Source organism: Cucurbita moschata, unplaced genomic scaffold, assembly GCF_002738365.1.
Source record: "Cucurbita moschata cultivar Rifu unplaced genomic scaffold, Cmos_1.0 Cmo_Scf00022, whole genome shotgun sequence".
NCBI classification, from domain to species: Eukaryota; Viridiplantae; Streptophyta; class Magnoliopsida; order Cucurbitales; family Cucurbitaceae; genus Cucurbita; species Cucurbita moschata.
The window spans coordinates 260,921-271,815 of NW_019268538.1; the positions used below are offsets into that span (position 1 = coordinate 260,921).

General features: G+C 33.7%; 2 protein-coding genes across 3 annotated transcripts in view; both read left to right on the forward strand.

The window, feature by feature from the left end:
- Positions 1–245: 245 nt before the first annotated feature.
- Positions 246–3,875, forward strand: LOC111459683 (probable trehalase). The gene is made up of 11 exons (XM_023102696.1): positions 246–1,138; positions 1,533–1,652; positions 1,742–1,857; positions 1,962–2,062; positions 2,148–2,257; positions 2,374–2,446; positions 2,527–2,691; positions 2,786–2,873; positions 2,971–3,070; positions 3,151–3,364; positions 3,481–3,875. The coding sequence occupies exons 1-11, from the start codon at positions 507–509 to the stop codon at positions 3,562–3,564; spliced, it is 1,803 nt and encodes a 600-aa protein (XP_022958464.1). The 5' UTR covers positions 246–506; the 3' UTR covers positions 3,565–3,875.
- Positions 3,876–9,870: 5,995 nt separating this feature from the next.
- LOC111459194 (short-chain dehydrogenase TIC 32, chloroplastic-like) overlaps positions 9,871–10,895 on the forward strand; it is a 2,241-nt gene continuing 1,216 nt past the window's right edge. The window contains exons 1-4 of one of the 2 annotated variants that reach the window (XM_023101972.1): positions 9,871–10,140; positions 10,225–10,456; positions 10,544–10,623; positions 10,706–10,862. In XM_023101972.1, coding sequence (XP_022957740.1) covers positions 10,014–10,140; positions 10,225–10,456; positions 10,544–10,623; positions 10,706–10,862 — 596 coding nt within the window. In that variant the 5' untranslated portion in view covers positions 9,871–10,013. The remainder of the gene's footprint in view (positions 10,141–10,224; positions 10,457–10,543; positions 10,624–10,705; positions 10,863–10,895) is intronic. The other variant, XM_023101973.1, reaches the window with a different exon arrangement.

Below are 10,895 nucleotides of genomic sequence, written 5' to 3' on the forward strand. Positions count from 1 at the left end.
CACTTGCTTTGTCCGCGTTTCTTTTTTCAAATACCATATTTTAAAATCTTTTATTTTATTTTATTTTATTTTATTTATTGAGTTATTTTTTTAATTAAATTAATTTTAAAAAAAAAGGGAATATTGAAAAGGTTTGAAGAAGATAGCAAAATAGGAATTGAAGTCCAGAAAACATTGGTTAAACCCAACAGGCCGCGCGCCGCCCGTTGTGTTTGGTACCAAATTTTGATATCAACAGGCGGAGAGAGAGAAAGAAATTGATATCCATTTGTTAATTGGCCTAATCCATTGGACACCATTCATAGCTTCTTTCCAAGATCATAAAAACGAAATTTCCATCTCGATTCTCGATTCATTCTTCTCTCATAATTTTCCCATCAATCCTCGTCATCACCTTCTTCTTCGCCACAAATCCCTCTCTCTCTCTCTCTTCTCTGTACTTTTTTTTCTCTCTCTCCTAGTCCGCACTCTGTCATCACCTCCCCCAGTTTTCTTCCTCCATAAATATGGCTTTCTTTCAACCCCTTCTTACTCCGTCCGTTCATTGTTCATTAACTCTTTTTCTCTTTTTCCTTGTCGTCGTACCATTGCTTCCTCCCGCCGCTCCCATGCCTTTGCACGAAGTTTACTCTCCTCGCTTGGCCTATAGGGGTCCGGTTATTCCGGTCAGCAATCTCGTCAAGTTTCTCGAGCGTCTTCAGGTTGTGGCGCTCAATTCCTTTGGTAAACTTGATTTCGATCTTAAATATTACGTCGATTTGTCGCTTAAATTTGATTTGAATTCCACTGAGAGGGCTTTTGATGCCCTTTCACGATCCTCCAATGGCTCTGTCCCGGTCGAGGATTTGAAGTCGTTTATTAGCGAGTATTTCGATAGTGCTGGAACCGATATGGTGTACTCCGACCCTCTGGATTTTGTCCCTCGGCCTCAAGGGTTTTTGCCGAAGGTGGAGAATGCGGGGGTTAGAGCTTGGGCTTTGGAGATTCATAATTACTGGAAGAATCTTAGTCGGAAAGTCTCCGATGATATCATTCATCGCCCCGATGCTCACACTCTGCTGCCGTTGCCTATGCCCTGTATCATTCCCGGAGCCAGATTCCGGGAAGTTTACTATTGGGATTCCTATTGGATTATCAGGTATTGTGATGGCTACAGTTTTGTCTCGATTTCTTTCTGCTTTTTCAATGATTTTATTTTAATCTCCAGCGTTTTAACTTGACTTGTACTTTTCCAAGAAAACTGTTCCTGATTGAATTTGGCCTTTTATAAACTCACTTTTTTCTTCACATTGTTCTTATCTTTGCCGGCCCCTTTTCTTGGATTCTGTGTTTCCCCCTTTTGTCACTTTGTGAAGAAACAATCCTCGGGCTGTTCAACTGGTTTCTGTCAAATATTCCACTGTGAAATTTGGGAAATGCAATTTGAAAATTTCCCATTAAGAAACTGAAAATTTTGTACATTATATTTTCTTGAATGATGACAAAACTGGGTGGGATTGTTCCCTCATTTGTTTTTATTTCATTTTGTGCAGAGGATTGTTAGCTAGTAAAATGTATGATACTGCCAAGGGAATTGTTATCAATCTCATTTCAATGATTGATGAATTTGGCCATGTTTTGAATGGTGCTAGAGCTTATTACACTAACAGAAGGTAAATTAACTCATCAATCCCTGTGAAGAATGTGTGAAAATTTAGTAGTTTTGGAAACTGATTATCCAACCCTGGACTACATTTTGCAGTCAGCCTCCTCTCTTGAGTTCCATGGTTTATGACATATACCTTAGAACAGGTGATTTAGAGTTCGTGAGGAATTCCCTCCCAGCTTTGATCAAAGAGCATATGTTCTGGAATTCAGGTACAACGAGATACCGATGCGTCTTACTCGATCGACCATTATAGCTGTATTGATTTCCTTAGTTTTAGTCAGTTTGTAATTTAGTCTTTCTCTATTGGTTTTAGGATTCCATTCTGTTACCGTCCGGAAGGCTCCTGGTGGAAATCATTCTTTGTCTAGATATTATGCAATGTGGAATGAACCCAGGCCTGAATCTTCTCTGCTGGTGTGTTTTCCTCCTGGATCTTAGTTACCTACCTGCCATAATATGAACTTACCTTGTGTTTGACTTCATGATTTATTCTTGACAGGATGAGAAACTTGCCTCAAAGTTTGTGAATAACTACGACAAGCAGCGTCTATACCGTGAACTCGCATCGGCTGCCGAATCTGGTTGGGATTTCAGTTCAAGATGGATGAGGTATAACCATTGTGATTTGGAATATCTGCAGAGCTAAGAGTTTATTAAGTTTTGAGACATTTTTATAGCATTACAGCAATGAAGTTTTTAAACGCTTTTGAGTTTGCTTCTTGAAGGGATCACACGGACTTATCAACATTGGCTACAACTTCAATCTTGCCAGTTGATCTCAATGTATTCATACTCAAGGTATGGCTTGAACAGTTCTTCGAAAACCTCGACGTTCTTCGTATCACCATTAGCACAACTAATGTTTTCTCTGAATTCAGATGGAACTTGACATCTCCAATTTGGCAAGAGCTGCTGGAGATTTCTGCCTTGCTTATAAATTTTTGGAGGCTTCACTAGTCAGAAAGAAGACAATCAACTCTATTTTCTGGAACTCAGAGAAGGGACAATGGCTTGATTACTGGCTTGATAATGGCTCTCACAAGGTATATATATATGCATATAATTTCTGAAAACTTTCTAAGCTTTTGATACTCTTCTTTTAGCAGTTATGTTGATTGAAACTTTTGGAGCTTTCAGGGTGTTCATACATGGGATGCTCAGAACCAGAACAAGAACATATATGCTTCGAACTTCATTCCGCTCTGGATCGAATCGTTCTACAACGGTTTGTAGCTAATTCCCTCTTTATCATAAGCATTTTTTCAGCTAAGTTTCTCTGAAGGCTAAGGGTAGGAATTGTATGCTTGTTTTTGTATAAACAGACAGCATACAGATGAAGAAAGTGTTGAAAAGCTTACGGAAGTCAGGCTTGCTATGCAATGCCGGGATTGCAACTTCTACTATTAATTCAGGAGAACAATGGTTAGTAGTACTGAATCTTTAGGAACTGTTTGGTTTACATGCACAACACTCAAACCTTTCATATCTGTACACAACAAAAGGGATTTCCCGAATGGTTGGGCGCCAATTCAGCACATGATCATCGAGGGACTGGCGAGATCGGAGTTGAAAGAAGCAAGGGTATTGGCTGAGGATATGGCCGTGAGATGGCTTCGAACCAACTATGTGGCTTACAAGAAAACAGGGTATATGCATGAGAAATATGATGTCCAAAAGTGTGGAGACTTCGGCGCAGGAGGTGAATATGTCCCTCAGGTACATCACTCATCAACTTGCATTGGCATTTCTCTCTTCCACTCATTTGAATCATTAAGAAAAGAAAGTGTTCCTCTGCTGATCTGTTTCCTTTTGGTTCCTATGTTTGAGTGTAGACTGGTTTTGGATGGTCAAATGGAGTTGTTTTGGCATTCCTTGAAGAGTTTGGATGGCCCGAAGATCAAAATATTGACTGCTAATTGACTAGACCACGGTGTACATGTTCGAGAGTGACTTTGGAATTGCCTAACTTGACTTTTACGATGATCCACATGACTAAACTACTTTTGGCCATAGATTCATTGAAGAGTTTGGAGGTGATTTTGAAAGATGTTTAGAAAATTAGAGAGAGGAGCCCCGTGGTTGGACGAGCCTCCATGTTAATGTAAAGATTAAGGAGTAAATATATATTAGATCCGTATTATACCATTCACATGATATCAAAATGAATGTAACGTCTTTCTAATATATTTGTCTATGCTTTTTCATGAAGTTTAAATCTCTATTACTACCGTTGTAGTACTAAAATTTGGCTCTAATATCAATTTTTAGATTTTTGTAGAGTGATTCGAATAACGAGTTTAAAATCGAGTTTTCTTTACTCTTGATCTTGAACATCATGGTGATAACTTCCAAAAGTTTTCTTTAGATCAGTTTCTTATTATTTTGGACGATTTTAGATATTTTAGGTCGAAAGTTCTTGCTCTTTGGAATTTCCATGAATTTCATATCAATATTATAACATCCTATTATCTATTCTTCCTATATTTTGAACTAAATAAATTATTTAATAAAGACCAGTGAAATTTACGAAATAAATTTTAATAAAAAATGGAATCCGAAAAATGCCTATTAAAATTCGGGTTTGACAATTAAAAAACATAATTTAAAGGCCCAATTTAAAGTGTCAATTCGATAGGCCGAACTCATTAGGCCATAAATTGATTTATGAGCTTAGCTTCTAGAAATTGGGTCCACCTTGAGGCTCACAATAATATTAACGTTTTGGGCCTCAACCTGTGACAAGCCCATTAAAGTTTTGGGCTCAATGGGCTGACCCAATGATCCACCAACAACTTTTTATCCTTTTTTCTTCTTGGGCCTTACTGACAAAAGTAGTGCCTATTTCACATCTCAAATTTAGATTTTTCTATCCATTAAAATTTTTGTTTGGAGAATTTTAATTTCTGTTTATCTATTCAAATCTTGAAATTTTATAATTTTTAAAAATTTTAATCCTCCAAATAATTTAATTAAGCTTAGTAGTTAGGCTCCTAAAAATGTAACTTTTTATATATTAAAAAAAAAAATCTTAAAAATCGAGCTTTAAACCTTATTATGATGATATTTTTAGTTATTTTCTAGTGATGAAGATTTTAGTCGTTCCTAACACAAAGTGTTCATATGACTCAATTTGACCCGAAAATTACTTTTGTAAAGGTATTCATACAATATGGTTCATTCTTAGTTTTTTTGAAATAAGAATTCATCCATAATACAAATATCTTAATAAATTTATTAATATATTCCACTAACTTTTTTTAATTTAAATTTAATTTGTGCCAAAGCATACATTTTTTAAACTAAAAAAAAAATTATGAAATGGGTTCTACATAAATTTATGAAAATCTAAATTATGATTATAGTTTTTCTAAAAGAATGAGATTAAGATTTGGTGTAGCACTCAAAAGACAAAAATAACATTTAATTTAATATGTAAAGAACTTTTGGATAATAATAATAATAATAATAAGAGCAATAATAAAGGTTCCAAAGGTGGTGGAGTCAGGTTCTTCCAACTTAATCCATTTGTGTCAATATCCATACCATTTAAAACAACTTTCATCAAATAAATTATTCCAATGCTCTTTTCTATTTAATTTCTCTCTTTTAAAACTAAAATACCAATATTTTGATTCAATTTATAAATTAGATAAAGTTTTTTGGTACAATTTAATTCTAAATCTACTTTATTCTAATAAATTATTATTTCCGTTTTTATTTTATTGTTTTATTACTTAAAAACCCTCCCCCTAATACCTATATTTAAAAAAAAAATTAATAAACTTTATAAGCTATAATTAATATATCACGAATTTAAGTTCAAACTTAGACATGATAAGCTCGACCTCTTAATTTTGTATTATGAATTAAAATAATATGTTTAGAAGAAATTAGCAATGAATTTGGAGATTCCAATGGGACAATTTGTTTTGTTTGTATTCACATCTTCTTCCATTGCCGTCAAATTATTAAACTTTTAAAAAAACATTTGACATTTGACAACATTATTATTTACGAACCAAATAATTAAAAGTGGAAAAAAGAAAACTTTGGTTTAAAGATATTGATCGGTGATATGAAAGAAGATGCATGGGAGGATTGGGATCCAATAATTTAAGAGCAAAAGAGGATTGGAAAATTAGGCCCCAAAAACCCTAATTTTAAGGGGGGGGGGGACCCTTCAAAGATTCCTAGCCTTCCCCACATCAAATGTCTACTTACTGCCAATTATTGAACCTTTCTTTTATGTATTCGTTACATATGGTGTATTTATATTGTATAACCTAAGCTTCCTTCCACATTATTATATTCGAATAAGTGGGTATCGTTTATTAAATATGTTTTGGTTACGAAAAGAGGGTTAGTGGAAACAAATCACAAATCCGATAATTTATTTTCATATCACATCAGTCGGATTTTAAAAGATTTCAACGCATAAATAAATAAGAAGCAAATATGAATTCCTCCAAACAAAACACGCTTAGCTATAAAGTCTCTTAGGTTAGGTTGTAGGGTACGAGATCTTCGTAGTAGGCTAGAGCAACATCCAGCTGAGTCGAAAGGGTCATGATGTAGTGGGATTGTTACGACCCGACCACCCAATCCAACAAGTCAAAGGCGGGTTGACCATAGGTTCGAATCTTGTTTCTATAATTGAGCCAATGAAAAGGAAGGTGCACCTTAAGACTACTCTTATTCAAATATGGTATCGATTCTTGTTTGTTTTTAGACAAAAATATAATATGTGATTGAAAAATTTAGAAAATGGAGAAAGATATATATAATAGGGTTTAAACCTAACCATTAGTATGATATATAATATAGTTAAAAGTATAACGTTGAGATTAGGTTGGATTAAATTTAGATTAGGGAAAGATAGATGGGTAATTAAACACCCAAATAATTAGGGATTAATGATGGATTTAGCAAAAAGACACACAAAATCCAAGATTAGGATTTCATGGGCTGTATCCATATCTTGGACACAAATCACAATCCAATTTACATATTTTTTTAATGTGGTGGAGTTGGAATTTCCTTTTCAATTTACATATTTATCCTTTCAACATTAAAAATGTTTTATTTATTTCTTCATGGTTCGATTTGATTTTGCTTTATTACCAGATTTCTTTGTATTAATGCGCTTATCCTGGATTACTATGCAAATTAACATCGTTAATTAATTAATTAACTAATCATAATGCCTCCCTTTTGTCCTCTTTCTTGATGCTTAATTATGTTAATTATGTTGCCCTACCACCATTAGGTTGTATTCTAACCTTTTTTTTCAAAAATTAAACCAAATTCAAATATTAATACCCTCAATAAATATCTTCATATCATGTATATACATATGTGTGATTTGATGATTATTCTTATTATAGGCTATTCACTTACACTCGTCTACACAAACTATTTAATGACTAATATGATTAACATGAAGATCTACCCACCTAATTTCATTCAAACAATACAAAATACACAATTTACATGTCTATTAAATCGCATTTGTGTGGCAGCAGGACAGTGATTGTGCGACATTTGTTCCAACCCAACGTATAAGTCAGTTATGAGAAATTCGGACTTTGCAGACAAAATTGACGTATACTCGAGCCTCGAGTCATGTTTGAGAGAGATATTTATTTGAGGAAATAAATAATGTTACGAACTAGAAGCAATTAGATGACAACAACGGATTTGATATCATATAATTCAAGTATGAAGTAGTGATGACTAATCATATCTCCTATAGTACATTTTGGGACATTTTAGTCATATCGGGTGTAAACATGATTTTGGTGAACGGTCATACACTCTCGTGTTGACACAACATGAAATAATAAAGGCCTATCTAAAATGAAAATATGTAAAATGGGTTTGGAACGAGCATGCAGCCATGGACAATACGTCTTAGACAAACATGAACGAAACATCTAACAAATGACCACAAACAACAAGCCTTGGATACATATTACCGTAACACCGGACACAAAGGTGGCATTAAGGTGAAGAAGGTTGTATGAAAATGTGATGAAGAGCGGGTAATTATATCAAAGCACTAGGGAGAATAAGATAATGGGGTTGTGGAGTAGAGAATATGATGTCACAGGGTCCCCTCCTTAGGCCACGGGTTTGTGTGGTAAGTGCTCCAAAAAGCTCGAATTTTTTCTTTTTTATTTTTTTAATTCTAACTTTTAGCTCACCATCAAATTTAAATAATTTAATTACCTTTCTTTCTACCAAAAACAAAATCCTCGATTAAAATGTATAAAACTAATAATAACAATATATTTTTTTTTCATTTTTTAATACTTCCAAGTAAATTAAACATGGCTTTATCTATATATTTATCATATTTCTTAATCTTTGTGGAAAATTTAGTATTTTGGAAAATAGTATATAAATATATATATTAAAAAAAAAAGATTATATAATTACAGAAAACACCTTCCCAATTTTGGATTATATCATGTGAAGCTTACTAAAGTGAAAAGATGAATGAAGGTGACTAGGGTTGTGACACATGCATGCCCACGTGACATGTTGCAATTAATAATTCCCTGTGACTTATTTTTCAATTTATACAATTTTTCTTTCTTCATTCAATAATACATCAAAATCAAAATCAACTTATTTTAGTTTAGATGGTTATAAATCTAATATCTTTCCTACCCTATGCGATAATTTTAAATTCTTAAATTACAAATAAATACATTATAACTCATAAATATATATATTTAGTCATTGCATTTTAATTAATTAGAAATATAAACTTATATTATAAGTTTTAGAAGTAAACTAAGGCTTTTTGTTACTATGAATTTTCATTATGATTACAATCCATATTTATTGTGAAAAAGTAAACACATTAATTATAGTTGACATGATTATTTATAATAAAATGTTGATATAATGATGGTTAAATTTAACAAAACTGTTATAAGAGATAAGTTGAATAAAACCAGACATTCAAATGAAATGATAGTGGGTTTAGTTTAAGGAATTCCATGAATCCAACCATGTGTGTGTTGAAGAGTGAAAGAAACTTCCTAATTTGCCAAATAAGAAATTTTAATTTAATTTAATTTATTTATGGGGATGACAACTAGTTCACTTCAATTAATTTCAAACCATGTGATTCGAGTCTTGTTCTGTTGGATAATAATAATAATAATAATAATAATAATAATAATAATAATAATAATAATAATAATAATAATAATACAACAAAAAAAGAAAATAACTAAAATTTAAAAGATGCCTTTTCGACGATTAATGATTAGCCAGCTGGCATTTTCCTTCTCCCCGTATCAGTCTTACGGAATCGAGGCCGTGGAATTGACCCTTCCAGCCGATCCGAACAACCCCTCACGTGCACTCCTTCTCTCTCCTCCCAACGTGTCACTCTACGACTTTTTCAACCCTTTTAAATTAATCGCCGACTCCTCCCTAACCAATCAACGCCTCAAAATTCTCAATCATTCCATTTATTTTCCTTTTTTTTTTTTTAAAATTTACGTGAAACTATTGTTACTCTACTAATTTCTTTAAATATCTATATTTCTTTTGTACTTACATGTACTTAGTCCTTAATATGTATGATTTCTTTAAGATTTTCATTTTTATTTTCTTCTGAAATTTTCATAAAAAATTTAATTATATATAACTATACCAAGGTTCACATTCTACAAAATAATTATTTATTTTCTAATTTTTAATGGTAAAATTATAAATTTGATTATTATGGTTTAAAGAAAATTTTTACTTCCAAAACGTCGTCGTTGCAACCAACATATACCCAACCAAAATTAAAGCTAGAAGCATTTTTTGAATATAAAATTAAAAAAAAAAAGTGGAAAAGGGAATGGCCATCTGTCACCTTTTCTAATTCCAATTCCACATCCAACTAAAAGCTATGAACCCAAAACGTTTGCGTATGAAACTTTTTTTTCTTTTCTATTTCTATATATATATATATATTAATAATTTGGAAGAAATTATTATTATTTTTGTCTAGATTTTATGTTATTTTAATTCAATGAGAAAAAAGTGAAGGGAAATTAGTAAAAAGTAGCAGAAAAAGAAAAAGAAAAAAAGAAAAAAAGAAATAGTAATAAATGAATGGAAGCTCCCAATTACCCATTTGAATAAAGAAACAAAGGCGTTCTGAAATGACAAATATGTTATCCACCCTCTCTCTCTCTCTCTCATGGGGCTTTATAAATTGCAGTCCAAACCCCATCCCCCGGCTTCCCTTATTAACAAACCCTTCTCTCTCTCTTTTTCAATCCCTCTGCCTTCTGAAGTTGACACATGAACCCCGGCGTGGCCTGCCATTTCTGACACTCTCCTCCATTCCCTCCAAATGCTCGATTCTTTCTACTACCTCGCCGGCTCCCCCGGCCCCTCCGGCTTCGGCTCCAAATCCACCGCCGAACAAGTCACCGCCTCCTCTCCTCTCCCCCTCCCTTCCCTCACCGCCATCATCACCGGTATTACTCTCCTCTCTTCTTTCCGTCTCACCCTTTTATTTATTTATTTATTTATTTATTTATTTGTTTGTTTGTTTTTCTCAGGCGCCACGTCTGGTATTGGAGCTGAGACGGCTCGGGTTCTAGCCAAACGTCGGGTTCGTCTCATCCTCCCCTCCCGGAACCTGAAAGCCGCCGAGGAAACCAAGGCGCGGATCCTCTCCGAATGCTCCGATTCCCAAATCATCGTTATGCCACTTGATTTGAGTTCTCTTTCTTCCGTTACAAACTTTGTTCATCAATTTCAATCTCTCAACCTTCCTCTAAACCTCCTCATGTAAATTTCCCTTTTCTTTCATCACTCTAATTATTCTCTTAACCATAACGCTGTTATTCATTTTAATTTTTTTTTTTTTAATTTTAGAAATAACGCTGGCAAATTCTCGCATGACCACGCAATTTCCGAGGACGGGATCGAAATGACCTTCGCCACTAATTATTTGGGTAATTTTTAAAAAATATAAATATTATGTATTTTGAAGTTTATTTATATTATGTGATAAATAATAATTATTATTTTGCTCAGGTCATTTTCTGTTGACGAAACTGTTGGTGAATACGATGGCGGAGACGGCGAAAGCGACGGGGGTTGAAGGGCGGATAGTGAACGTGTCGTCGAGTATTCACGGGTGGTTTTCCGGCGACATGATTAAATATCTGGGCCAGATAAGCCGGAACAAAAGGTGAGTTTCTTCAATGAAGGGGGGGGGGGGGGG